Raw genomic sequence first — 27,461 nt, forward strand, 5'->3', positions numbered from 1 at the left:
CACAATATCCCTTATGATACCCTGTGGGACAGTTTTGATTGGAAAACAGTTTGTGAGGTACTAAGCACCTGCTTTTGCAGATGAGGAAACCTGGTTGCGTAGAGCTGGTATGTGTGACTGGGCAGAAGCAGCACACCTGGCCCTGGAGCTGCTGCTTCTCCGGATGAAGCTCCTCTGGAAAATACATAGTGACTTTCTTCCTTTCCCTGTTGGCTTTTGATCTGACAGATGGCCAGAAACTCCTGAATATGCACCCATATTTTGTTATTTGAATAAACTTAACCTTACTGAGCCTGTACTTCCTGGAAGGTGTGGTTGCCTCTAGAAAGTAGAGATGAATGTGATGGCCAAACACAGGCTTTGAGCACACTTGCACACGGCTGAGTGTGCCTCTGCCCTGGGGCATATGCCCCTTTTGCACGTATTACATTTTGCACTGACCATTTCTTATGGTCTCCTTTGCTCTGGTCTGTGGGCCCTTGGGAAGCATGGTGGCTTCTGAGTGCCAGTGCAGGCAGCCCAGGCGAGGCACATGGTAGTTGCCTGGTGGCTGCTAGTGATAGTGTTCTCAGATGCTGACGACGTGCACGTTCTTCTGCAGGCCATCACGTGAGCTCAGGGATGTTCCTCCATCAGAGCCCCAGGTTCAACTTCCTGAACTAAGGCATCACCTCAGCCTCCATGAACTTAGTTGTAGAATTAGTTGAACTTGTTTGCATTTGGTGCAAAGGAAAATGATGCTTCACATTTTTCCTAAAGCAGCAAAGTCAAGTTCACTGTCTTGTTTTTTGAAGTAGACCCTAATATTAGCCACTGGAATTTTATTTTAAATCAAGAAAAAAATAAATTAAAACACAGTTGCATTGACTGAAGCTAATATTTCCTTCCATTATGTTATTTCTCTAGGTGATAACTAAGCATTGATATGCTTTTTCCTTTAGCTTTCTCTTTTATATAATATTTGGTATTTAGAACATATACAGTGTTCAAATGTAATAGCAGAATAGTGCAGTGGGTACCTGTGAAGCCACTACTCTCCTACAGAGTTTTCACCAGGCCTTTGCTCTGCATGTTTTCCTTCCCCTTCCTCTGACTCCCCTTTGCTTGCTCAGAGCAGCTAAACTTTTGTTTTAAAATATTAAATATTTTATTATATTCTTATATTATTATATTAAATATTATATCATATTTAATATTAAAATATTTAAAATACAACTTTTTTGTTCGCTCTCCATTTCTACCCTGTGATTGAGAACTGATGTTAGACTATTTTCTAGAAATATCAAATCAATGAATGTTTTAAAAAGTTATTAATTCAGCCCAACCTACTTTTCCTGGGTATTTCTGACACCACGTGGATAGAGAACAGAGCTCCCACACAGGCACAGGGTGGACATCTGTCCCCTGGGCAGAGGAACTCATGCCAAGAAACAACTGAAATATTGTTAATTCTTAGGAAGAAATACTAAAAGATATATGTGTCAAGGGATCTGGTCCTAAAGGTCCTAGACTAGACAGGGATCTGGGGGAGGGAGGAAAGGAAGTGGGGAAGGAAGGAAGGAACAGGTCAGATCCAAGGGAATCCATTCTTTGAAAAGAAATTTTTTCATTATTCTATCTTGAACAAGCCTTTGGAAATTGCCTTAAAATCTACAGGTTCTGTTTTTGTTCACTTTTCTCTATCTGGGATAGTCAGAAGACTCTTTCTATGAATTCAGGCAAGTGAAAGTTACTTTTCCTGGCTGCCCCTCAGTCTTGCCACATAGAATAAACATTCCTTATCAGAATGGGGGACTTTAAGAAACTGAGATGATGTAAAATGAGAAAGAAGTTGCAAGCCTGCTTTTAGAGTTCATGCTCTAAGTATATATCATTTTGAGGTTAAACTTATAGTTGGGTGTTTTCTTGGCCTATTTCATGTTGCTATAACAAAATACCTGAGATTGGGTACTTTATAAGGAAGATAGGCTTATTTGGTTCATGATTCTGGTAGCTGGAAAGTCCTAGCAGAATGATGTCGGTGTCTGACAAGAAACCTTTCGCTATGTCACCCCATGGTGGAAGATATTATGTGGCAGGAGTGTGCATGACAGCAGCAACTAGGCACATGCAGAAGAAACCAAACACACAGGTGGCTTCCTTTCCTCTCTTCTGCTCTTTCTCTCCCCGCTCCTTTCTGTCCATCTCTCTCCCTCCCTTCTTCCCTTCCCCCTTTCTTTCTTTTTGTGTTACTGGGTGTCAGTCCCAGGCCTCAGGAATACTAGGACATACTAGACCAGTGCTGAGCTACATCCCCAGCCCTGGTAGCCTTGTTATGATAATTTGGTCTCTTGACAACTAATCCAGTACCTGGATAACTAATCCAGTTTCAGTGAGACATGCCTTGATCCCTTCTGAAGTTGTGCCTTGTGACCCAATTACCTCTCCCTAGACTCCACTTCTCAGTACTGTTGCATTAGAGAATTAAACCTGGGTGTGAGTTTTGGTGAGGATGAACTACATTCAAACTTTAGCAGATGTTTGCAGACCTAAATCTAGATTCCCCCTTTTTTGCCCCCCCCCCCCTTCAAACCTGGGGCCTCCATTCACTTTAAATGAGGCACATGGAAGGGACATCTCTCTCTCATAGTAAGCATGATTAATTGGGAAAAAAAGTGAGTTCTACTGTACAGTTCATCCACTTAACATCTGCAATTCCTTTTTTTTTTTTTTTTTTTTTGCATACTCATGGAGATGTATAACCACCTCCATAATCAATTTTAGAACATTTTTTGTCACCCCAAAGCATATTATTATTTCTGGCATTTTTAGCCTATATAAGTACTTGACCAGATGCTCTAAGGTAGTGAAACAGAACTCTGGGCTCCAGGGCCCCATTTGTCTGCTATTTCTTCTTTAATTAGAGGCCCAGCTGATACTTAATCTTAACAAAGATGTCTGAGGCACCTTCGTTTCTTTGTCTTTTATTTTAGGAGCATTACATTCAGTTAGGAAACAGGCAAACTTACTCTGGGTCCCTGATGTCCCTTGGACAATACGTGGCCATCCATCAGGCTCTCCACTCATTTCCTGTCTAACAAGAGTAGCACAAGATAGCACTTTTCAAATGTATGGTGCCATTTAAAGCATTCTAGAGGTTTAAAGTAAATTTGAGAGGACTTAAAGGTGTTCATTAGACAGTTAAGGACCATGATATTAACATTAACAATTAATAGAACATAAAGTTCCAAGATGATAGTTCTACACGGCTCCAATATGGAAACACCTTGTTCTGCAAATATTCAAAAAAGAACCAAAATCCTATCAAAAGTTAAGAGCAAATGTGAGCAACTTCCTATTAACATTGAGAAGAATGTTTAGAGTTAGTGAAGAACAGAAGGAAGGTTGCCTGGGAGGAACTGTGCCCACTTCTGTCCAACACAGTGTGCACCTGGCAGTCAGCAAAGTTCAGTAATTGGAACAAAGTGACAAAATCTAAAGACCAAGACAATGTATAATCATGAGTTAAAATAATCTGAATTTGTAATATACCAAGCCTGTCAGCCTAATTTGAGAAGTAGTTTTTTATTATCAAATGAATGGATGGAATTTAAGTAAGAGCTGTCAAACATTTGGATATAAAGCCAAATAATTGATAGTGCACACTGTTTTTATAGGTACAAGTGATTTTTAAGTTAATTTAGATAAAGAACACAATCACATGTACTATAAACAGACTGGAAGTGCTTGTATATCAAGATAATTAGTCTAAAAGCTAAATGAATCGTTTGAAAAGGAAATGTCATGGAAGGCACCATAGGGATAAATGTTAGTTTGGATCTTATTTCCGTAATTGTTAATTAGGCTGAATAAACTACTTCAGGAAAGGGCAGTAGAAAACAAGCTATTTCCTGTGAGCTTGTCATGGACCAAATATGTATGTGCCTTCCACATTCATATGTTGAAATCTCAAACCCCAATATCCCAATATCATGGTCTTAGGAGGTGAGGTCTGGGAGATAAGTAGGCCATGGGAGGTGGAGGTCTCAGGAATGGAGTAGAGCCCTGCTAAGAAGAGACACAGCACCTTGCACCTGTGTACTTGGCTATGTGTGAGAATTGTGTGTGCTCTCTCTCTCTTTCCCCAACCCCTTCCCTTGCTGAGTATCAAGAAAACAGTTGTCTCTAAACCAGGAAGTGGACCTTCTAGCCCCTTATGGACCTTGGACCTGAACTTTGACCTCCAGAACTGGGGAAAATAAATGTTGTTTAGACCACCCAGTCTATGGTATTTGTGTTAAAGCACTCTGAACTAAGATAAAACCCTTAGTTTTAATGAGAGGCCTTGCAGAACAAGTTAACACCCAACCTCGTCTTAGTAGAACTGCACTTCCTCTTGCTTTGCTCTTTGTCAACTTTTTGACCTTAGGCAGATTAGTTAAGATCCCTAAGCTTCAATTTTCTCAGGGACACAATGGGAATGGCAGTAGTGGTTGTCTCACAAGATTGTGCTATGCATTAATGAGATGATGTACATAAAGTCTCTGGCACACAACTCCCCTCAAATGGTAACTATTGTTAGTAATATAATCACAGTAAACACAAGAGAACCTGTGTTTCAATCCAAGAAGAGATCATTGCCCATAGAAATCGAAAAATCATCATGTGACAAAACTTGGCCAAGGTTAAAAGCCAACTCTAAGTCAGCTTGAAAATTGCAGATCTCTGTAGAGAACTTGTAGAAGAAACAGAGACCCTCCCCTGTTTGACTGCCTGTCAAAATAATTTCTGTGCCAAAAACTGGTAGCAAACATAATAACTTAGCCTAAAGGGAAGAAAACCAGAGATTGACTTAATGATTGACTAGTACAGAAAAATTTGCATCCTGGAGAATGATAATCTGTTATCCTATGTCAGTAACATTTAAAAAAGAGAATGGAGTTTGAATCAAGGGGAATGTTTCAATGTAGAAGCAAACTTTGTTGGAATAACAGTATGTCGTGCTGGGCTTTGTTACCAACTGACCTTATAAGATGATCTCTGAGTTTATGACAGACTCATGGGGGCTGGTGAATTTTTATTTTATCGTGAATGATCAAAAGAGAGCCTTTGAAGATTTTAACCCAGAAGGTCCATGGCAACATGTGTATTTCAGATATGGGGGTGAGGGGAGTAAACCTGGAGCAGGGACCAGTTAGGATAGAATAGTGTCACTAAACCAGAACCTCAGTTTTTAAACCTCTTCTCTGAAGTCCCTTTGCAAGCTTATAATTCACCTTAGATCATGGATTCCCCACCAAACTTATGTGTCTGTTGAACTGGGCCAGAAATGTTATCTGTTTTGGCCAGAAAACTACTGCCTGCATATGCTTATGAATGTCACTTCCTGTCATCTGCCCCACTGTGTGCTCAGATGGGTGCCATCTCCGTTTTACAGATGAAAAGGTTGAGCTGAGTTAGCCTCAGTCACATGCCAGGCCCACAGCACTAGGCAAGGTCCAGACCTGACTGACTTGGCTGATCTCTTTTAGATTCAGACAGTTTATTACTTACTTGGACACAGAGGGAAGAGTAGCCCAAGGCACGTACTCCCACACACAGGAAAGGGAGAGCACTGAAACCAAGGAGGGTGTGTTTGTTTCTCAGGACTGCTATACCCAGCACACAGACACTGTGATCTAGTCTCCCAGCTCTGGAGGTCAGAAATCTGAATTCAAGTCTTAGTAGGGTTGGTAACTCCTACAGATCTGTCCCGCACCCCTCTTTTAGCTCCTCATGGTCTGTTGGTCATCTTGGCATTTCTTCCTTTGTAGACTCGTCACCCCAATCTCCAACTTCATATTCACATTCTCCCTGGCATCTTCCCTCTGTGCAGATCTGGGTCCAAATTTTCCCTTCTCATATTAGATGAGGGCTCATCCCAATGACTTCATTTTAACTTGATTATAAATAAGATCACTTTCTGAGGAGTTAGATTCAGGGTTTCAACATATCTTTTTTGTGGGTACACAATTTGGTCTCTAGCAGAACAAGTGATGACAACCTAAGTTGTGAAATACCCCATTGCCAAGAGGTTTTATATTCCACAGCTCTGTTCAGAGAGGAGAGAGGCAGGAAGCCTCGTACTTCCTCTGACCCAAGAGAAGATGGGAGAGTGCCTCATAGTCGGGAAACAGGGAGGCAAGTAGAAGTTGGCCAGACTGTCCTGCTTCCTGCCCAGAACATGAGGCGATCACAAGCATCCTGCCAACGCAGATGAGCTATCATTCAAGACTTCACCCCATGGCCTGTGAGCGTCTGTATAAGGTTGCCAGGATACCTTGGCAAAGCTGCTGAAAGATCCATAGAGAGCTCTACATACCCCTGGTGGGACAGAGGCCTGCCTTGCTCTAGCTCATGCTCTTTGTGGCTTGCCACCCCTCTGGGCACACCAAATTCTTCTGTCATTATCTTGGTGACATTGGCATTTGTCTTGAGGTCTCAGGTCAGTTTCCCCCAGAAAGCAGACTCAGAGTGGAGATTAACTGCTGGAAGCTTCTATCAGGGGTTCTCAGTACCCATATCTGTGAGGGGGAAGGGCAACCTGGGAACTGTGCAGAGGAAGGAGTTGGAGTGTGACACATGACAGAGGCCAAAGCTAACCCACCAGCAGGTCTGAGAGGAGCATGGCCAAGCTCAGGAGAGGGTTTCTAAGTCTATAAAAGGCAGACTTTTAAAACTTGTATTTAAGTAAATATGATGGCATTGCAAGTAGCTACCACAAGACAAGTGACAATTGCCTCTCTCATCATAGGGCACATGATTTACAGTGTGGATGTATACAAAGTTTATGTACATGTGTGATTTGTTAGTAAGATATCCGTTTGCTGTTTTTAACTCTTAGTACAGTCTTTACAACTATTTGTATTCGAACTGCATGACACAGTTTTGAATATGGCACAGAATATTTATTCTGATTTGTTAAAACTGCTTTTACTAGGTTTGTGAATCCTAGAAATTCTATGCAAGATTCTGTATTTGTGAAAATATATGCTTTTCTGGAACAAGGATTTGAATTTATCATCATATCCTCCCTCACAGTTAAGAGCCATTGTGTGAAGAAATAGAGTCAAGTGATGTCACTTTGTAGGCTGCACTTTGCCTTCTCCAAATACAAAAGAATAATAGATAAAAATCTAAAAAGAGAAAATAAAAGTTATAATCATGCTCTCCCTTCCTCTCGTAAAGAAGACACATCGCTGTGAGCGAGAAACAAACAGAGCAGAAACTGGACTGCAAATACTGTGGGCTCAGGATGGCAACGGGAGGGGAAGACACCTGAGCCCAGCATCAGGTACCAGGCAAGCGCCAGAACCACGGCCTCCTACGACCTGTGTAGATTACAAACTTCCATCCTAGGAAAACAGCTAGACAGAGACAAAGCCTCCTTAACAGGAGTAGATGAGCCACCCTGGCCTCATCCTCAGCAACCACTGGGCAGGAACCCAGATCAGCACTCACTCCCATTTATGGCTAAGGGTTCAAATGGAAGAACCACAACAACCTGTAGGCAAGGAAGAGTAAGAGAATATTCTCAGTTATCTCCATTCAAGAGCCTGCACACACAAATTCCAAATGTCCCAGAGAGCACTGATCTTTGAGTGTCAGCTTCCAGATCAGCACTCAGAATCAGAATATATTGCAGATTAAAATAGAATAAAAAATGATCTTAAAAACTGCCTGATGTCCTCAAAGAGATAAATGGAAGAATAACTGAAACAAACCAACAGGAAATTCTGAGTCAGGGGCCAAAATGGGCAGAAGTGAGGGGTAAGTAGATACAGAAAGAAAACTATTGAAATCTAGGAAATGAGTAATAGATTCATTGAAATAAAAAAGAAAAAAGTTAAACAAATTTTATTAGTATTAATTGAGGGAGAATTAATAGATAAGAAGCTATTATCAAAGACTCACCCAGAATATAGCAAGAACAAAAACAAAAACTTTTAAAATATGTCAATTAACAGAAATGGAAGACAGATTCAAAAGTTCCACAATGTGTATTATTATACATACAAAAAAGAATGTAAGAAATGGCAGAGAAGTAGTGACTGGAATTTTTCAGAATTGGAATAAGACCTGAACTCTCTGATTGAAAGCACACTCTGTGTACTGAGCAGAATAAATAAAGATAAATGCATACCCAGCCTCATCAGAGTCAAACTGCACACAGCCTCAGGGGTAAAGATACAAGGCTTCCAAACTGCCAGGAAGAAAAGACAGATTACCTACAGAGAAATAGCACTGACTGACAGCAGACTTGTCATCATTACTAATAGGTACCAGGAAAATGTTCTCAAAGTGCTGAGGTGAAACAACGATAAACCCACAATTTTGTGCACTGCCAAACTACTTAAGTGTGAGGGCTTTTAGACATGGAAATACTTAGAAAGTCTGCCTCCCACAGGTTTTCATTGAAAAAAAAAAATCCATTGAAGAATATTCATCAGAGAGCAAAAGTGGAAAGGAAGTGCTATAGCTTGGATCAGGAATGTCTCCCAAGGCCCACATGTTGAAGACTTGGTCACCAGCCTGTGACACAACTGGGAGGTGTTGGGACCTTTAGGAAGAGGGACCTAGTGGGAACAAGTTAGGTCATTTGGGGGAGGAGTGCCCTTGAAGAGGATCTTGGGAACCCAGCCCCTTCCTGTTTCTTGCTTCCTGGCTACCATGAGGTGAAAAGCCTCCTCCCCTCTGTGCTCCTGCCATGATGTTCTGCCTTGCCACAAAACCCAAAGGCAGTGGGCCAAGTGACCATAGACCAAAACCTCTGAAACAGGGAGCTAAAAATAAACCATTCCTCTTTATAAAATGATTATCTCAGGAATTTTTTCCAGTAACAACAAGCTAACACAGGAGGAAAGGGTGTTGGGACTGGAAAAAACTTAAGATTTCACCCCATTATAGCCTGCTACATCTTCATGGGTGTGGGCAGAGTGACAAGACCCCTGCCCCAGAGACAGAAGACTGAGTTACTCACAGCACAGAGGCAAAGGGTTGCCTGTTGGTGTCAGCTCCCCACCCCTGACCTCCTGGAGGGACACTAGCTGCAGCAGGTTGCTGCCCAGGGCTGGTGGCACAGCTAAGAGCCCTCATGCCTAGGAGCCTCCCACTCTTTTGTTTGTCCACATTCATTTGCTTATTTTCCTCCTATTCATCTAGATGGGTTGTTAGTAAATCTGCCCAATCTTTGTTCCTGAGGAAAACATTGTCATTCTGGTAAGGAAACAGTTCTGCTCTCTGCCCCTTCCCCAGGGACAGACTACCTGTGCCTTCCAAAGCTATTTGCTGTACAAGCTGTCACAAGTTTTATGGAAAGTCCATGGAGAATTGTCTGTCAGAAAAGAGGTAGAATGCAAGAAACAAATAGGGCATTAAAAATATTGGGCTTATTTAGCAAAGGTTTTTCAAATATATAATTGATTTTTTTGTTGTGTGTGTGTGTGTTTTTTTTTTTTGTTTTTGTTTTTTTCCAGAAAAGGGAATCTGTTTAAACTGTGGTTCAAGGGCCTGCAAGTATTGGTAGCTCTAAGGCCCTAGTTTTGATCCCCAGCACCACTGGAGGAAAATTAAAATGCCATTAAGTAAATGTAGTATATTTTATACTATGAAATGCCAGCAAATAATATTTTAAAAATTAAAAAACAGCTTGGTGTGGTGATGCATGCCTGAAATACCAGTTGCTCGGAAGGCTGAGGCAGGAGGATCATAAGTTCAAGGCCAGCACGGGCAACTTAAGGATACTTTATCTCAAAAAGGATCTGGGGATGTAGCATAGGCGTAGAGCATTCCTGGGTTCATTCCACATTATCAAACAAAGTCATCGGATTCTAAATGAAATTGAACTTGTTTACAAAAAACATCTTTACGCTCAACAACAGACTAACGGATTAAAAACTGTGGTATATATACACAATGGAATTCTACTCAGGCATGAAGAATGAAATTATGGCATTTGCTGGTAAATGGATAGAATGTAAGAACATGGTGCTAAGTGAAATAAGCTAGATTTAGAAAGTCAGGGGTCAAATGTTTTCTATCATATGTAGGAACTAGAACAAAAAAGGGGAAAAGTGTGTGGCAGTCCCATACAAATAGATCAGTGGAGTAGAGAATGGGGATTTAGGGGGAGCGAAGAGGGACAGGGGAAGGGAGGAACCATGGAATGAAACTGACCAAACCATCCTGTGTACATATATGAATGTACCACCTCAGTAGAGGAAAGGGAACAGAGGGAGGGAGGAGGGGAGGGAAGGGGAAGTCCTGGGGATTGAACAGAGCAAATTATATTCCATGCATGTGTAATGATGTCAAAGGAGCACCAATATTATGTATAAATACAAACATCTTTTTTAAAAACTGGAAAAAGTATTTACCAAGCAAATGCTAACTAAAATAAAGGTAGTATAAAAAGTTCTAACTTTAGGCAAAAGGCCATAATAGAGATTAGCAAGTATGTAAATACTGCTAGAAGGCAAAAATCCACCAACAGACACTATAAACTTTTATATTCCTAACAATATAGCTTCAAAATAGATGAAACAAAGCTGGTAAAATTACTGGGAAAATTTATAAAATTGACAAAAGAGGGAAATTTTATTATCTTTTATTAGAAACTGATAGGTCAAGATGATCAGGCAAATAAATATCAGAAAGAAGCTAGATCTGTGCCATCGGTGTGGTTAGGGAAGATAGAACAGCTGAGTGAGTGGAATGACTGGCCATCACCCACACAGGGCAGCGCTGTGCTGTGCTCCTGTTGAAGTCCCCCAAGGGAACAGGGACTGTGCAAGAGAGCAGAGATCTAGAGGAGGAAAAAGAGTTAGGTGCCCACCCCACCCTCAAGACTGTCATGTCCAGGAAAGAAATCAAGTAAGTAAGTAGGCAGACAACCATGATGACAGAGTACTGTGCAAGAGGAGGACGGGGACCGTGGCCAGGGGCTCATGGGCTCTGGGAGGACACAGTGTGAAGCTGGTGGCTGAAGGCCAGAAGTGGGGTAGGGAGGGCAGGAGACAGAGGGCAGGAAGTCACTTAAGTCACTTAATGTGTTCCAGAAACCTAGTCAACCAGACTGGCCTAAGCCTACAGAACCTTGAAAAGAGGTAGAAACTTTCTGCAATCAGTATCAAACTTTTAGGAATCAGTTCTAGTAACAGTGGGAAGCCATTGGGTGGTTTTAACATGACCAGTGGTTTAAATTTCCCTTTAACCCCTGCAGTGCTGGGAATGATACCCAGGGCCTCATGCACGATGGGCAAGTGCTCTGCCTCTGAGCTGCATCCCCACCTCCACCCCAGTGGTTAAGCACCTGAAAACCTACGTCTTAGTACCCAGGGATCAACCCGTATTCTCTTATTTTCAAACTAAATCCGAATTTCTCCTACTTATAAAAACAAGGGCCACTAGTAGGTATCCCATGTCTGGTACCTACCAATTGGTAGACTGTATGCTTTCTTTAGTTAAGCCATGAATTTAGACTTGTTGTATTTCTTAGCTCGAAATATTTCCTAATAGGATCAGATGTGGGCTTTTCTTTCTAATCCCATGGTTTTGGTTATGTAAGACATAATGAATGTCTTTTTTTAATATCTTGGGGGGGGGCTCATATTTTCTGGCTGCCTGCCTTATTAACTGTTACCTCTGGACTGCCAACCCAGGTGCCCGGTTGGGGGACTTTTCCCACTTCCCTGTGATAACCCAGAAAGTGTGCTACTTCAGCTGAGATTAACTGGAGAGGAGATTTTATGTGAGCTCCTTCTGATCTTCCTAAATTTACATGTTCCTTAAGGGCCACAAAGGTGTTTTCAAAAGGAAAAACAACTTGTGTAGCCACCAAACTTTCATCCCTTGTTCACCACCCATAGGTGACTTTTCACAGCATCCTCACTTTATTCTAGGAGGGAAAACATAGGAAACTTTTCAGGAGCTGAGGTATTCTGTCAAAGACACCAAAATGGTAGCTGTATTGTGCTCTTTGAAATGTGTGTTCTAAACTGATTCATTGGTTTGACAACTTTATTGATATTTCAAGTTGAATAATCATTTATATGTATGTAGTTCTTTAGAGATTTTGCCATTTAAAAGTTTATACTTTTTCTGATCAGTGATTCACCAAAGAGTTTATAGTGGTATTAGATTTGGCATAGATCAATTTGTAAACTTGTCGTCCTAGAAAATGTATAGCTTATTCCCTTAGGATTTCATAGTTATATAATGGAACATTTTATATTTTAGTCTATGCTAAAATATAGTGTGTAACTTCAATGTATATATGTAGTCATGATGGGCCTAGGCATGCCTACAAATGCAGTAAATCTAAGTGTATATAATTTCAAATGTCAATCCAATATAGTGATGAATTACTGAGCTAATAAGAAACCATGGAAGAATGGAATAAAATGGGGAAAATGACTGTGTTTGTGTTTATTATATCCATAGAGGCAAAATTTGAAAAATAATCCCTGAGATGACTACTTTTCAACCCAGTCCCTTATTTTAATAATTAGATATACCAACAAATAATGATATTACTAATTGAAATATCCATTTTGACAAGGCTTTGCTTATTTCTCTATTAAGATGGCTTCCTGAAAGTATCATCAGAAGTTAATGAATTGGAAGTTAATTAAATTTGAACTTTTCTCCTCCAGAATTCAAATGGGAAAATCTGAAATATGATATATTCAAATTGCTTTATACTAAATTGAACATTAATGACAATATAAATATATGATAATGTTACACATAGATGTGGTAAGAATCCATAGCATTTGTAATAGAATTTGCTAATTTTGAATTTTGATTTATCTTATCAGTTCATTTTGTTCCTGAAAATTTAAATGCTAAAATAAATGTTTTACCAGCATTTCCTAATTAACCAAGTGAAACTTTCTGTGAAAAATTTATTTTCATCCAACTAACAAGTCCATCTATCTTTTCTTCTCTTGTTTTGTTAGCCTCTTAGCAAATACCCTGCTGTGATAAATGACATCTCATTCTGGTTGCCCTCTGAGAATTATGCAGAGAACGATTTCTATGACTTAGTCCGAACAATCGGAGGAGACCTGGTGGAAAAGGTTGATCTTATAGACCAGTTTGAACATCCAAAGTAAGTGGAAAGCTTTCTGGTTTTATACTTTCCTGTCTCTGTGTGACAAATGGCATGTGGAAACATACAATAGAATTTCACCAAACCTCAATGTGCCTGAGACAGAATGTCTTCTGCATTCATGGTGATCATACAACTTATGAGAAAACTTTTTTATATCATCCTCTCTGGAAATCTTTTGAAAATGCATTTTTATTCTTTCCTGATTTAGTGAAGGAAATATATAAAACAGAATGCTTTAAAGGTCTTGCAGTTTTTTGGTCTTGTTTTTGGAAGTAATTTCTTACCATATCGCAGTTCAGATAGAGGAGATGAGGCAGAGAAAGAGCAGTTGGTGGGGTAGAGGCTGTTTGTTTTTCTCTCAGTGAATATTTTTTTATTAATCACTTCCCACATACAAAGACCATTGTTGGACCCCAGAACTTAAATGTGTTCCAAGCAGAGTTCGCTCTGCCTTCTTGAACTTCACAGTCTTGTGGGAAAAGCAGATATTAAATAAATAATCCCACCAGTTTGGAGTATTACTAGGGAAAAAAATGCACTGGATATAATCAAAGAACTAATTTCAGTTAGGGAGTCAGGCTGGGCCTTTTTGGGACACTGAAGCTGACAGTAGAAGTTTGAGGGGAAGTGAAGAAATGGGGAAGGGACATTCCAGAAAACAGATGGGCATCCTGGGGGGATAATGGCATGTACAGAATGTGGGTGACAACAAAGGACATGCAGCTCCAGGAACTAGGCAGAAGTGCATGAAAGAGATGGATGTAGGTGGAGACGGGTCTACAGGTCAGCAGGGCCAGCACAAGTAAGGTCTGGGGCTGGGATTTTACCCAAATTGCCATTGGAAACTCCAGAACAGGAGCAGGATAGATCAGTGACATGTTCTAATTACCTTTCTGACTTGTCCTCTCTAAATAATCACCTTTGATTCCCAGCTGTGAGAGAAGGGTAAGCCACCACATCGTGTCTAGCTCTTCGTCGATATTCAACCCTCTTGTCCTGCTTTGACAGTTGTGTTGTATCTACCTTGACAGGGCATATGGTGTCTACTTTCTATCCTGTCATGCAAACTCCCAGCTCTTTGCTCCTCTCTTTTTATTTTAACATCTTTCCCTAGATAAAGATGTTCATTGCCGACTGCTACTTCCTTTACCTCAGTTTTCCTTCTTATTTGGATGACCACAGTTCATTATGTATGAGTTTGCTCAAGGTCTTGTGGAAACAGTATCCCTGCACTTTATACATGTTCAGAGCTGGCTATTTATATTTATTTTTTGTTTGTTTTTTAAATAGTTTTAGTTGTAGATGGACATAATACCTTTATTTTACTTGTTTATTTTTTTGTGGTACTGAGGATCAAACCTAGTGCCTCACACATGCTAGGCAAATACTGCACCATATCCACAACCCCAGCCCCTGGCTATTATATTTTAATGACAGTTTGGTTGGACATAAAATCCTTGGCTTGCTTTTTTTTTTCCCCCAAGGACCTTATAAGTGTTGCTCGGTTATCTTCTTGCGTTTAACTTGATTAAGAAAATCTAGGGCCAGGCTTGATCTCTTTGTTTTTCATCCTAAAGGATTCTTCCTTTATCTTAAGTGTTGAAGAATTCTATCAAAGTGCTCCTTAGTGTTGACCTGTTCTCCCTGATCTGTTGACTCTCACAAGTCAGATTTAGGAAAGTTTTCTTGAATTATATCTTTAAGGATTTGTTCTGATCCATTTCATTCTTCGGGCATCTCCCTTGTCTGACTCTGTTCCTCCTGTCTTTTCTCTGGCATTTTGAATCTCTGTTTCCACTCCACTTCCTCACTGTGATCTACTGTCCCTTACTGTGTCTCCTGCTGTCTGTCCTCCCTTGTGCACACTCATTTCTAACTTCGGTTTCTACCCCCGCCCCCCGCCCTTTCTGAGTTCTGCAAGCTCACATTCCAGCTCCTGCTAGTTTCTTGCCATCTTTTCTCTGAGTTATTTCTGTTTTGTGATCTTCTTTCTTACAGAAATTGCTTTCCTTAGTCTTAAAAATTCATTGCAAAATATTTAGCCAGAAATCTCATATGCTTCAATGGCAGCATTTTTCTATTACTTTCCCATTGATAAGCTTTTCTACATGAGTTTCCTCATGTTTCCCTTAACCCTTTTTAAATTGATGTTTAAATGATACACATGTAATTCCTTCTTGTTGCTCATATTTGAAGGTATTGACTTTCCTATACCAGCTCCTTGTACGACGCTGGGAGGTGAGGCTGGGGTGAAAGTGGCCAGGAGGGGCTGGGGTTATGATCCAGGCTAACTTATTTTTGTAGTCTTACAACTTTCTTTCTCTCAACTTCTAAGAAACCAACTCTTGAAACATGGTTCATCTCTTGGGTTCTTTGTATAGGTCTGCTTCCCACCTCAGATCTAAAGTTGTTAAAAACAGATTTACCCTTGCTTATCCCAGTATCAAGACTTGGTGATAGAGATTTCTTTAAACTTCAGATGGTAACTCTCAGTTCTGAAGGAAAAAAAAAATGTATTTTTGCTGGTGTGTGTCACTCCATGGTTTTGTCCTCATCACTTTCTCCCATTAGCTTCTGTTGGACTTCAGCTGCTTTGAACAGCTGTTAAACATTTTGGAACTTTGTAGATGATACCTGTCTCCCAACTTCATAGAAAATAAAATGTATGGGGTAGCCTGGGTCTCGGACACTGTGTATTGCCAATTCAGCCTGCACTGTTACGTAAGAGAAAAATTTCCAAGAGTTTCCATGTTGATACTGAAAGTCTGGTTTTTACTTTTGTAGAATAAGAAAAGTGTCAAAACAAGACTAATTGCTAAGTACTAACCACCATGCCAAAGGCATGTGACTTTTAATTTTTATCTGCTCTTGTTAGTATGCAGAAAACTCTCTGGAGTCAAGGATTCAGGATTTATTCTTAACTTCTGACTTTGCAGACTCTTTCCTCCTGATATGTCCTTAGTTCCACCCCTGCCTCTCCTGACACCTGTGTTCAAAGCAAAAAGAGTAGCCCTTTTGGTTGAAAATTATCAGAACCTACCAAGTTGCAGAGCTATATTAAAAACCTCAGAAGCAGAGAGAAGTTCCTGTTGTGATGGATGTCAAAGTAGATGTGGCTCTGGGCTGGGTGAACGTCGAGTCTCTCTGACTCGTGGGTGATCTGTAGTGTAGAGGGAAATGGAATCCGTAGTAATAAGGGAGATTATGGCAGGGATGAGTAGCATCAGGGACCTGCTGGCCCTGACACAGCAGACAGGTCTTAGAGATACCCTGTTCCCAGCATGGTCTACACACATGACTCCACAGTGACTGATGGAAGGCACATTTCCAGTGCCTTCAGGAGACAGGACTTTTGAATAGAGATTTGAGGACAGTCAACCAAATTTACTGCTCACTGGCACTGATCTCACCATGTCTAAAGTAATTATTATACAAATATTTTAAAGTCTATCATTTTGAAGAAATGACAAATGATTGTCCTGCCCAGGGCATGAGCCTATCTTTTTTTATTTTTTATTTTTTTGGGGTAGTGCCAACGTTTGAAACCAGGGACAGTCAACCACTGAGCCACATTCCCAGCCCTATTTTGTATTTTATTTAGAAACAGGGTCTCACTAAGTTGCTTAGTGCTTTACTTTTGCTGAGGCTGGCTTTGAACTCAAGTTTCTCCTGCCTCAGCCTCCCGAGCCGTTGGAATTACAGGCATGTGCCACTGTGCCCGACCTTGAGCCTATCTTAATGAGGGGTTTGGTGAAGTAAGTTTGCTGTGGGGGAAATTGCTGATTATCTCTCAATATCCATCACCAACAACCTCATTTTAAAAATTATACAACCCTGATTTGTTAGCTGAACAACTTTCTACCAACTGAAAATCTATACTTTTGAATTTCTACTACAGCAAAGGGGTCAAGTTTAGACAACGATTAATAACTTTAAGTGTTCAGTTATATTTCTAGAAGTTACCTTAAAAGTTGATTTAAGGCTATTCTTTTTCCTTTTTCCTTCTTGCTACCTATATGTGAATGTAATGTCTGGCCCTCTGGCAGCCATTTTGGGTCATCACTTGACCTTGGCAATGGAGAGAAGCAACAACATAGAAATAATCCTAATCTCTGACTCTGGGAAGTATCAGTCACCCCTAGAATTTTAGGCAAAACAGAAATAGCTAACTATTTTTCAGGTCTTTGTTACTGCCATCCAAATCTAAACTTAGCTGTTATAGCCCTGAGAAATATGCCTAAGGAAAAGGATTCATTATTTAGTGATGACAACTCATGATTCTCAAGAAGTATCTAGGGCAGGGATTGACAAATTTTTTCTGTTAAGGACCAGATTGTTAACAGTTTTTACTTTGTGGGCCATATGATCTTTCTCATAACTACTCCACTCTGCCATTGCAAAAGCAGCCTCAGATACAACAACAGAAGTGAAGAAGCTTGGATGCTGGAATTTGGCCCATGAGCTCCTGACCCCTGATTTAGCAGAAGGAGACTCATGGAATTTTTCAAAGACCCACCGCTACTCACTGATTCTAAAATTTTCCCCTGGGAGATTGTTCTTCCTTAGGCATCTAGCACCCTCCCTTCTTCCAACGTTTAAGATTCCCTTGCCTGGGTGATGACCAGCAAATGTCACCTAACCTTGTACTCACCAGTGCATCCTTTGACCCCAAGGTTTATTTTATTCTGTAAACAGGTAAATGAACTATTGCCAAATAGTCCAAAAGGACTTACATATGCTAGTATCAAGTGAAACACAATGGATCCTGAGACAAACAGTTGTAGAACAAATTCATTATTATTTTTTTGAATAAGAAGAGACCTCACAGTGTATTATGGAATCATATACTGCTGAATGTGAGCCTCATTTCATAATGTTGGACAAATGGAGAAATTTTATCTTGATTACAAATAACACTTTGTGCCCTGAAGGAAGATGGATGTTCAGGTTAGGAGAAAATGGCATTTTGTTCTAGTTACTCATTCAGAGCCTTCTCCCAGAGGATCTCTGCCATTTAATCTATGGGCCACTTAATGTGCAGAAGAGTTCTCATAGTTCACAAATTTAATGTCACAACAGATACAACAGTGCTCACCTCTGGGGAGGGAAGCAGGTCACTGTCTGTGCTTTAGGCCTTGGGTTACTGTATGAGATGCATGTACTGACTAATGAGAAAACTTGAGAAGGTAAATCACAAGAATCAACAGATACACCTGTATGCCTTCAGCACTTTTATGAATGCATTGATCATCTTTAGTTTCTAAGTTCATGCGACTTAAGGAATTATGGTGTAGAGTGTTTAGTTTCTCCTGTTACACAATTCCTCAAATGTTCCTTAGCCTGGGGCATGAGAAAGAGTAAAGAGGAACACAGGGAGGCCTAACCATTATCTCCAGCTGCTAACACTTCCTTTGGAGATACCAGCCAGTTATTTATTAATCATGGAGACAGATTGTAAAGTGGATTGTTTTTTAAATTAAGTATTTGATTTGACTTCAAGAAGGAGGTAGTGGTGATAAATGTCCCATGCATCTGCAGCTGCAACAATGTCCAGCTGAATGTCCCCAAGCCAGGTCTGCTCATAGACTCGTGTCTCCTTCCTGGGGCTGCTGTGTGACTCTGGACATGGCCATACATAGGGTTTCCTGAATCTGGGTACTGTCAGTCAGGGCTGGGATCCTGGAGCTGAGCACCCTGTATGCCACTGAAAGTGAGTGTCAACTCTCTTCCTCCCTACTTGATCTTCCCACCAGTTACCTTCCTTTTTGTGATCTATCACTTGCAATTTTAAAACTTTTGGTTTAAGAGTATATATACTCAAACACTGGACATCATTTGTCACTGAATTCTGAAGAGACTCTTTACCAGGAGAAACACCTTCTTGGGCATGGCTCACCCAGCTTTCTTAAGACAATGGGGAATTATTTAGGGATACACCTGAATTAGGACTGCTGAGCTCTTGGAAACTGAGGCAGGTCTAAGGGCCTGGACCCTCTGCATCTAGGTGCCACTGGCTCTGACCCCTTCCTTCTTTCTCCTGGCCATCCTTTATCCTCTGCTCCCCTCATCCATATATGTTAACCTCTCTGCCTCTTCTTGCATGACCAATCCTCAAAGTTATCCCAGGACAAATTCTAGAAAGAGCCAGATGTGGTGGTGCACACCTTTAATTCCAGTAGCTTCAGAGGCTGAGGCAGGAGCATCAGAAGTTTGAGGTCAGCCTTAGCAATTTAGTGGGGCTGTAAGCATCTTAGCAAGACCTTGTCTCAAAATTTTTTAAATAAATAAATAAAAAGGACTGTGGATGTGGCTCAGTCATAAAATGCCACAGGATTTGATCCCAGTATAAAAAATTCTAGAAGGAACTAGCCACACTGATGGAAGTAACTACCATCCGTTTGGGTAGAGTCCTTTACACCAGGCTACTTCTGGGTTCTGGGCAGTCCGAGGGTGGACCACTGTTGAGTCAAGGATCTGATCCATCACTGATCTTGTCACTAACATAACAGCCCAGCTGCACTTGCTAGAGCAATTTCTACCTCGTGGGCTGACTGGACATTTTTTCAAAAAACAAATGCAAGGAGCCGAAGAAATAGCTCGTTTTGGAGAGTGCTCACCTAGCATGCGCAAGGACTGCGGTTCGAATCCCCAGCACCTCAGATGAGGAGAAAAACAATAAAAAAACCAAATGCAAGCACTGCTTTCTTCGTCCCCTCATCTGCCGCCGGTCTGCTCCATGCATAGAGCTCTGTGACTGCTGCTTCTTGTCGACTCAGTCATGTCTTCTGTCTTTACGTGCATTAACTCTTCTAGGCAGCTTCTCTTGATGGGAACTGCGATGGTATTGAGGGGGAGGGCCGTGGGGCAGTGACTAAGTCCTGAAGGCTCTGCCCTCAGGAATGAAGTTACTGCCCTTGCGACAGAGGCTTCAGAGAGCTGCCTGACCCTCCATCCTGTCCACTGTGCGAGGACACAGTGTTCTTCCCTCTTCCCTTTCATCCTTTCCATCATGTGATGATGCATAAGAGAAGCCATCTGTGAAGCAGAGAGCAGCCTCAGCAGACGCTGAGTCTCCTGGCACTCCTCTTAGACCTCCCAGCCTCCAGAACAGTGAGAAATTAATTTCTGTTATTTATAAATGACCTAGTCTAAGGCTTTTTGTTATGGCGGCAGAATGGACGAGGACAGTAGTTCACTTCCATCTTCCTTCCATGCTTATAAATAGTGGAAGGAGACTCACCACCCAGTGGTTGGTGGGGCCTAATCCTTCATTCCTGAGAGGAGCTTTTATTAAATGACTGGAAATAGTTTAGGACATAGTAAGTAGAGGCAGTGTAGTTTAATGGAAAGAGCTTAGAATATATAGTTGGGAGCCATGGATTGTGTCCTGACCTTTGTAGGTGTGATTTTGTGATTCTCTGAGTTTTAGTTTCCTTATCTGCCACTGGAAATAATATTTGCCTTAAGTTATAGCTATGAAAATTAGATAAAATTGCACATGTGAAATGCTTTGAAGATTGCACAGAATTCTAAAAAATATGGTCTCTATTAGAGTAAAAAGTAACTTCCACAATCAGTCTAACTTATTCTTTTAAATAAAGAATAACCTCAGTACAGCTAGGAGCCTCAGCTTTGGCAGCCAGCTGCATATGACTGGGAAGTCCTGGTAATGAAGAGAAAAGCGGAATGAGACTTCAAATAAAACCATCATTCTAAAATGATGCATGTTCTTCCTGAAACTTAAGGACTAAATTTTTAAAAAGAAAAAATGGAAATACTTTGTAAAATGGCATAGATGCTGATCATCAGAGCTACACAGCCAGTACAGCTGTTGTTTGGGTCCTGGGTTGGGGAGATGCTATGGAGAATGGCAGGTGGGGTGACACCTCTGGTTTGCAAATCAATCCTGGTCTTGTTTCTTTTGACAGAGCCAAATAAGGGCAGTTATCTGATCTTAAAGATGGCTGAGCATTGAAAAGCCAGTGACAGCTAATTTGGGGAGAGCCCCAGATGCGGGGAGCTCATCAGAAGTTGTGTCCTCTTGAGATTGACAGCATGCAGCAGAAGGAGATGACCAGAGCAGGCTGGGTTGGCTTTCGAACCTCCCGTCTGCTTCCCTTTCCCACGTCACTGCCGCTCGTGGCGTGGGCAGGGGACTTTGTTGTGGTGTCAGACGGTGGAGACAGCAAGTCCAATGACCTGTTTTTAGCCTGGGTGTTTCTCTCCCCTTGCTTCCTCTCCTTCCCTCCTTCCCCAACCCTGCTTTTTACAGTCTTCAGTGAGGGGTGCATCTCATTAGCATCACACAGAAGCCCTGTTTGCTACCAATGTCAGACAAAGTAAAACACAGTTTGTTTAGTCCCTGAACACCTAGTTCCACTTTGTCCCTCAGCACATCACTATTTGTGGAAGGATTCTTTGGGTGTCTTTAGTGCTGCTCTGCCTGGGCCCCAGGGGACACCTCTCTGCTCAGAGCGGGGAAGGACCGAGCAGTCGTTCCACAGCCAGGCAGGGACAGAGGCCAGGCACTTCGTCAGCTGCATCTGTGGTGCTGCTCTGATACAAACCTTTGTGAACATGATCAGGGAAGCTGCCCTTTCCTCCCTGACTTTCAGGTCGCAGTTTTCTGGAGTGCTTGGACATTGCGTCACTTCCAGTTTTTTGTAGTGTGAATCTCAAACACTCATTCCAACATGTATGGTGCTGTGCTTTGGTTATGGTTTCCCCCCAGGAAGACACCGTTGATGCTCAATTCTTCATGGCAGCAATGTTGAAAGGCAGAGTCTAGTAGAAAGCTTTTGGGGGGGCGGAGCCCTGGTGAAGGATGAACGCCACTCTTGGGATTGAGTTCTTGCTCTCGTGGGACTGTATTCATTGTGGTGAGAGTGGTTTGTTAGAAAGCAAGTCCAGCTTCCTCAACTCTCTCCTGCTTCCTTTCTTGCAGTGGGATCTCTTCCACATAATCTTCCTTCCCCTTCCATTTTTCTGCCTTGCATAGAGTAGCACATGACCCTCACCAGAGGCTGCCCTATCTTGAACTTCTAGCCTACAGAACCATGAACCAAAAGAAACCTCTTTTCTTTTTTAAGTTGCACAGTCTCAGATATCCTGTTGTAGCAAAAAAAAACAGATTAAGTCACAAGATGAGTAACCCACCTCCTTTGATGTTTTCTGTCCCTCCCCATGACAGGGGATCTAAGCAAGCTAAAATGCACACAAAGAGCAACCTCTGAAGGGAAAACAAGTCAGAGGATCATTGACAGAAATGGGAGGGGAAAGATCCCTACCCCATCATGTTGGACAATTATGAATAAAATATTTTTATCTTGAGTCTTTAAATTTGTTACCCAGTTCACATAGTCACTCCTTTCTTCTGGCTACCAACTGCATTTGATGTCCGGAGCAGTGGGAGTCTTCCCCATGTTCCATACCCGTCTCCTACCTGTGTCAGTGAGCTAGTTGTTATGATTTGGATATGGGGTCTCCCCAAGAGCTTATGTGTGAGACAGTGCAAGAATATTCAGAGGCAAATGATTAGATCATGAAAGGCATAACCTAATCAGTGGATCAGTCCCTTTGATGGATCAGTGGTTCGAATGGATGGGTGGATGGCAACCATGGGCAGGTAGGGCATTGCTGGAGGAAGCAGGTACTGAGGGTGTGCTCTTGGGGGCTGTATTTTCCCTGGCTTCTTACACTCAAGCTGTTTCCTGGCTGCCATGAACTGAGCAGCTCAGTTTCCTCAGTTTCCACTGCTTTCTGCCATGATGTTCTGCCTCATCTTGGGCCCAAAGCAGTGGAGTCAGCTGACCATGGACAGAAACTCTAAACTTGTGAGCCAAAATACTTCTCTTCCTCTAAGTTAATCTTTTCAGGCATGTTGGTCACAACATCACAAAGTTGACTAACACACAACTCCTATACATCTTCCCTGATGGCTCAGCCATGAATGGCCATAGCCCTCAGACAGTAATGATATTGTCATAGGAACCAAGAGATTTATGAGTTCAGATGCAGCCTTACTGTGAGCAACCTTAGAAGACCAGTTTTCTAGTTATAGGTTTTAGAGTTACATCTCTAAAAATGGGCCTGAAATTTGTAAAGCTCTCTCAAGAATATGTAGGTGAGACTTGTTAAAGTCACTCTTAGAAAGTTCAGATTTCTGAAGAGCAAAGATAGGCATGGCAGACCTTGTAGGTCCTCTCCTGAGCAGCCAGCCTGCTGGGCTCCAGCATCAAGTGAAACCAAGGCCAGGCAGGGGAGTCTTAGGCTCCTTATTTTCCTTAGCTTGCTCATAACTAAGGCTGAGGTGGCAGCCAGGAGTGGATACCAAGTATGGTAGGTGATGAGAGGTCAGTTCCAGGGTGGGGACCAGCGGTGTGCAGAGATGTTAACTGATGGTCCAAAAGGCACCCAGATTCCAGCGTCAGTGCCTTCTAGGGGGTGTTTGGTGGAGGGCCAAGTGGTCAGTGAATGTGGAGGTGTGTAGTGGGGGCAGGCAAGGGGTCACAGAGAAACCAGGCTTAGGGGACAACAGCCTAGTCCCTAGAGAAGTCCGTAGGTAAGGCTTAATTACTGGGAAATGCAGAGGCCTGTTCCCAGGGGTGTGAGACCCCAATATTACAGCAGGACCCTTGGCAGTAGATGCTGTCTGGTGAGCAGCTGACCCAGGGCTCTGATCATCTTCCTGGAGCTGATATTGGACCTGGGGTCCAGAGCAAGGCTGAATGTAAGATAAGGGATGTGGCGGTGGTTAAGCTGGAAAATGCAGAGGCAAGCATGTCTTTTCAGGGGCTTCCATGTGTGTTTTGTGTTGTCTTGCTCCATTTTCTGAATACTCTATAACTTCACAGTGATCCACTTACTCAGGTGTAATATGGAACCAGGAATTGTGTTGTCAAGATTGGAATTTAGTTAGGTGTCTAATGGGGAAAGTAAAGGTAGAATGTTCCATGAGGTTCAGGAAGAGGAGGACACCTCAAGGCAACCTAGTACAAATAAGGGGGTCCCTGCTTCTCAGTGGAGCTCCCTGAAACAAGGAAAAGGCACTGCTCAGATACCGAGGAAAAGAGTTCACATCACCAGCCTGTGGGTGCAGATGAAGACATCTGTGTGCAGCTTGTGTCCCCAGTGTGTTACCACTCATCTGTTCTCAAGGATCCCCGGGTCCTGCAGAGTCCCCCTTGAGGATTTCTGGAAGTCCCAAAGGGTTCCACAAATAAGCTTGCTTCCCATGCACTGGACATTGCTCCTGCTGTGTCCTGGCACCCAGCATTGAGGCTTTGGAGACCTCCTGGTTCCTGTGGTGTGCCAGGCTTGCCCAGGCCTGTGCCTTCTCCCACTGGTGTCAACTCATCACCTGGCATCTGGGCTTTGGTTCCCATCTTCCTACCTACCTGGCAAAGCCCCTCCCTCAAATCTTCCCTTAGGTTTCCCCCACCACATAAAGGAATGCAGATAAAGACGTGGAGATTTCACTTCATACCTGACTCATTCTCAGTTTAGGCAAAATCTTACCTGCAGGAGTATAATTCAGAAAGTCAACAAAATGCCACTTACCCTAATCTTTGGTGAACATGATATTTTACAAGTTCAGATTTCTGAAGAGCAGAGATGGGCATGGCAATCTTATGTGTATTATTTCTCTGGGAAGAAAGAAAATCCCACAATGATATTTGGATTCCATGTTTGGCACATAGGGCTACTTTTCTTTACCAGTAGTTCCTCCTGAAGGAAAATAAAAATCAACACAAGGAAACAGGAAACTAGTAGTGAGAATAAAGCAGGTGGAATGTTTGTACAAAAGAGGTAGCTGTAGTCTAGACATTAATACAGAATGTACTAGAATAATCACCTATCCTAGCACTCATTAAATATGGTCATGTCTCCTAGCAGATTGTCTAACCAGAAATGCACAGTGTGTAATTTTTGACATTCTGCCATGAAGGTGGGACAGGCATTCCTAACACATCCTTCTGTTAATGGCAATTGCTACCTTGTTGTATTTACACCTCTTTCCACCATTGCCTGTAAGTTCCCATCAGCCCTAGGAGCTTAGCTTTGTACTATGTTTGCAAGATATAATGTAGTAAGTAATCAATATACATCTTTGATGAATGAATGATAAATTCCATCAACAACATACGTTGTATTGTGTTTTCTCAAGATGGAACTAACTTCATTACTCTATAGACTAGAAGTTACCTAAGTTGACAAGATTTTCCAGTTGGGTGGCCAGAATTCTTTACTATTGATTATGATGATTACTTAGACAGGAAAGACAGAGTGGAGTGGGCAGTATTCCTTAGAAACAGGACACAGATATGTGATATGTTGGGTTCCAAGTAAACTTCTGGTTTAAAAATAATTTGGTTCAGGCCAAATGTTCAGATAGGAAGAAGGAAATAAATTTTTAAAAAACAAAGTGATTTTAAGAAGGTTGATCATATGTAATACCTCATACAGTTAGGGCTCAGGTTATAGCTCATGACAGAGCACTTGTGAGCACTTGCCTGACCTCTGTGAGGCCCTGGCTTCCATCCCTAGCACACACACCCCATACACACATTCAATACAGTTTAAAGCTACTAGTTTCTGAGTTTAGAAAATGGTCGAAAGTCTGAAATTATTCATGGTTACCTGGGAAACCCTATTCTGATTGCAAGCAGGGATATAACAGGGTTAGATAGAAATTGAAGGAGTCAAAGTATAATGTTTCTATATGTGTTTGTTTGTTTGCTGCAGATAAGGAACAAGGAAAAAATTTTGAAAGAAGGAAACATGAGAAGAAGAAAAAAGCTTGTCTCTCCAGGAAAGGCAGAGAAACAATGGGTCTCTTGAACATAGAATTTCCAAACCACTATCCACCCAGGCCATCCCATTTAGAGTTATAGCAGAAGTGGAACCCTGCAGTTCTAGAAGTGACTTCTTCCCCATATATACTGTTATTAGGGAAGCCCCATGTTGGTCCACTCGATTGACCCAATGGTGGACACCTAGGAAAGATGGGCAAATGAGGCCTTCTCCCTGCAACATTTGATGGAAAACCAAAGAGAGCGTGGGTTATTCCTGTGGTGGTGGATGTTGCCATCTCTGGCCATGATTACCATAGAGGAGAAATGGTGAGCAAGGAGAGAGGAGGAAGCAGGGGAGCAGAGAGAAAAGATGGAGAGAAAGCACGGACGTATCTGAGGCCCTTGTTCCATCACCTTCTGGGGCCCAGCTGCACCTGGCCCTTTACACAACCTCAGATTCCGTAAGCCAGTGTTACTCCGTAAGCCACTGCTATTGAAGCTGTTTGATGTGAGTCTCCATCACTTGAGACCACATGGGTCCTAAGACACGTGCAGTTGTAGACTTTTGGCATGGAAGCAGGACAGAAGGTAGTAGACTGTGGTGCTCAACTTCCATGTTAGGGAACTCAGAGCAGCAGAGGGCTGAGGCTCAGGTGTCCCGGGTGCCAAATGTTGTTCAAGATTAATTAAATATGGGTCTTTTCCTCTTAGCTGGGAATATCTACAAATTCACTTGATGTCAGGTTGTGGCTCATTCCTTCCAGTAAGCATGTGCTGACCACTTGCCCTTGGTGAGACACCATGCTATCTGTGATTTTATAGTCAGGAGATGTAAAAATGAGGTTTTAAGAATGAGCCTTTGTTCTCAAGGAGCTCACAGGCTGATAGAGGGTAGAGACACAAATATTTGCAATCCCACGTGTAGTGTCTTAAATGAGAGATATACGGCCATGATTTCAAGCAGGGGTAGCACCTCCTTTAAGAACTCAAGTAACTTTTACACATCATGTTTCAGCTAAATCTTGAAAGACAGATAGGAACCACAGATAGATTTGTCAGCATCCATAAGATAGAAATATGGAGATGTGAACCAGCAGGCATCAAGCACGGAAGAGTGGGGGGACATGAAGCTGGGATTTCAGAAGGGGATGGACTATCTTAGTCTGTGTTCCGCTGTTATAACTAATACCTGAGACTAGGAATTTATAATGTACAGAGATTTATCTAGCAAGGCCTTCCTCCTGCATCATAATCTAGCATGGAGAAGAAACAGGAGTGAGTGAGCTCCGGGCTCTCTTCCTCTTCCCAAAAAGCCGCAATACCATAGTGGGGACCCACTCTCATGACCTTATGTAATCCTAATTTCCTCCCAAAGGCCCCAACTCCAAATGCTATGAACTTATGAATTTGGGAATTAAGTTTCCAGTACCTGAACTTTTGGGGGACACATTCAAATCATAGCAGAGGATTCGTTTCCCTTATAAAATGTGAACTTATTCTGATAAGTGGATGCTGATATATAATGGGGGGGTGGT

General features: G+C 41.9%; 1 protein-coding gene across 4 annotated transcripts in view; it reads left to right on the top strand.

Annotated features, from left to right (window-relative positions):
• The window catches only part of Fars2 (phenylalanyl-tRNA synthetase 2, mitochondrial), a 499,052-nt gene that overhangs the window by 326,292 nt on the left and 145,299 nt on the right, over positions 1-27,461 (top strand). For all 4 annotated transcript variants that reach the window (XM_047558209.1, XM_047558210.1, XM_047558208.1 and 1 more), the window contains one exon: positions 12,978-13,129. In XM_047558209.1, the coding sequence (XP_047414165.1) occupies positions 12,978-13,129 (152 nt within the window). The remainder of the gene's footprint in view (positions 1-12,977; positions 13,130-27,461) is intronic.

The sequence above is a fragment of the Sciurus carolinensis genome, chromosome 7 (genome assembly GCF_902686445.1).
Source record: "Sciurus carolinensis chromosome 7, mSciCar1.2, whole genome shotgun sequence".
Lineage (NCBI taxonomy): Eukaryota > Metazoa > Chordata > Mammalia > Rodentia > Sciuridae > Sciurus > Sciurus carolinensis.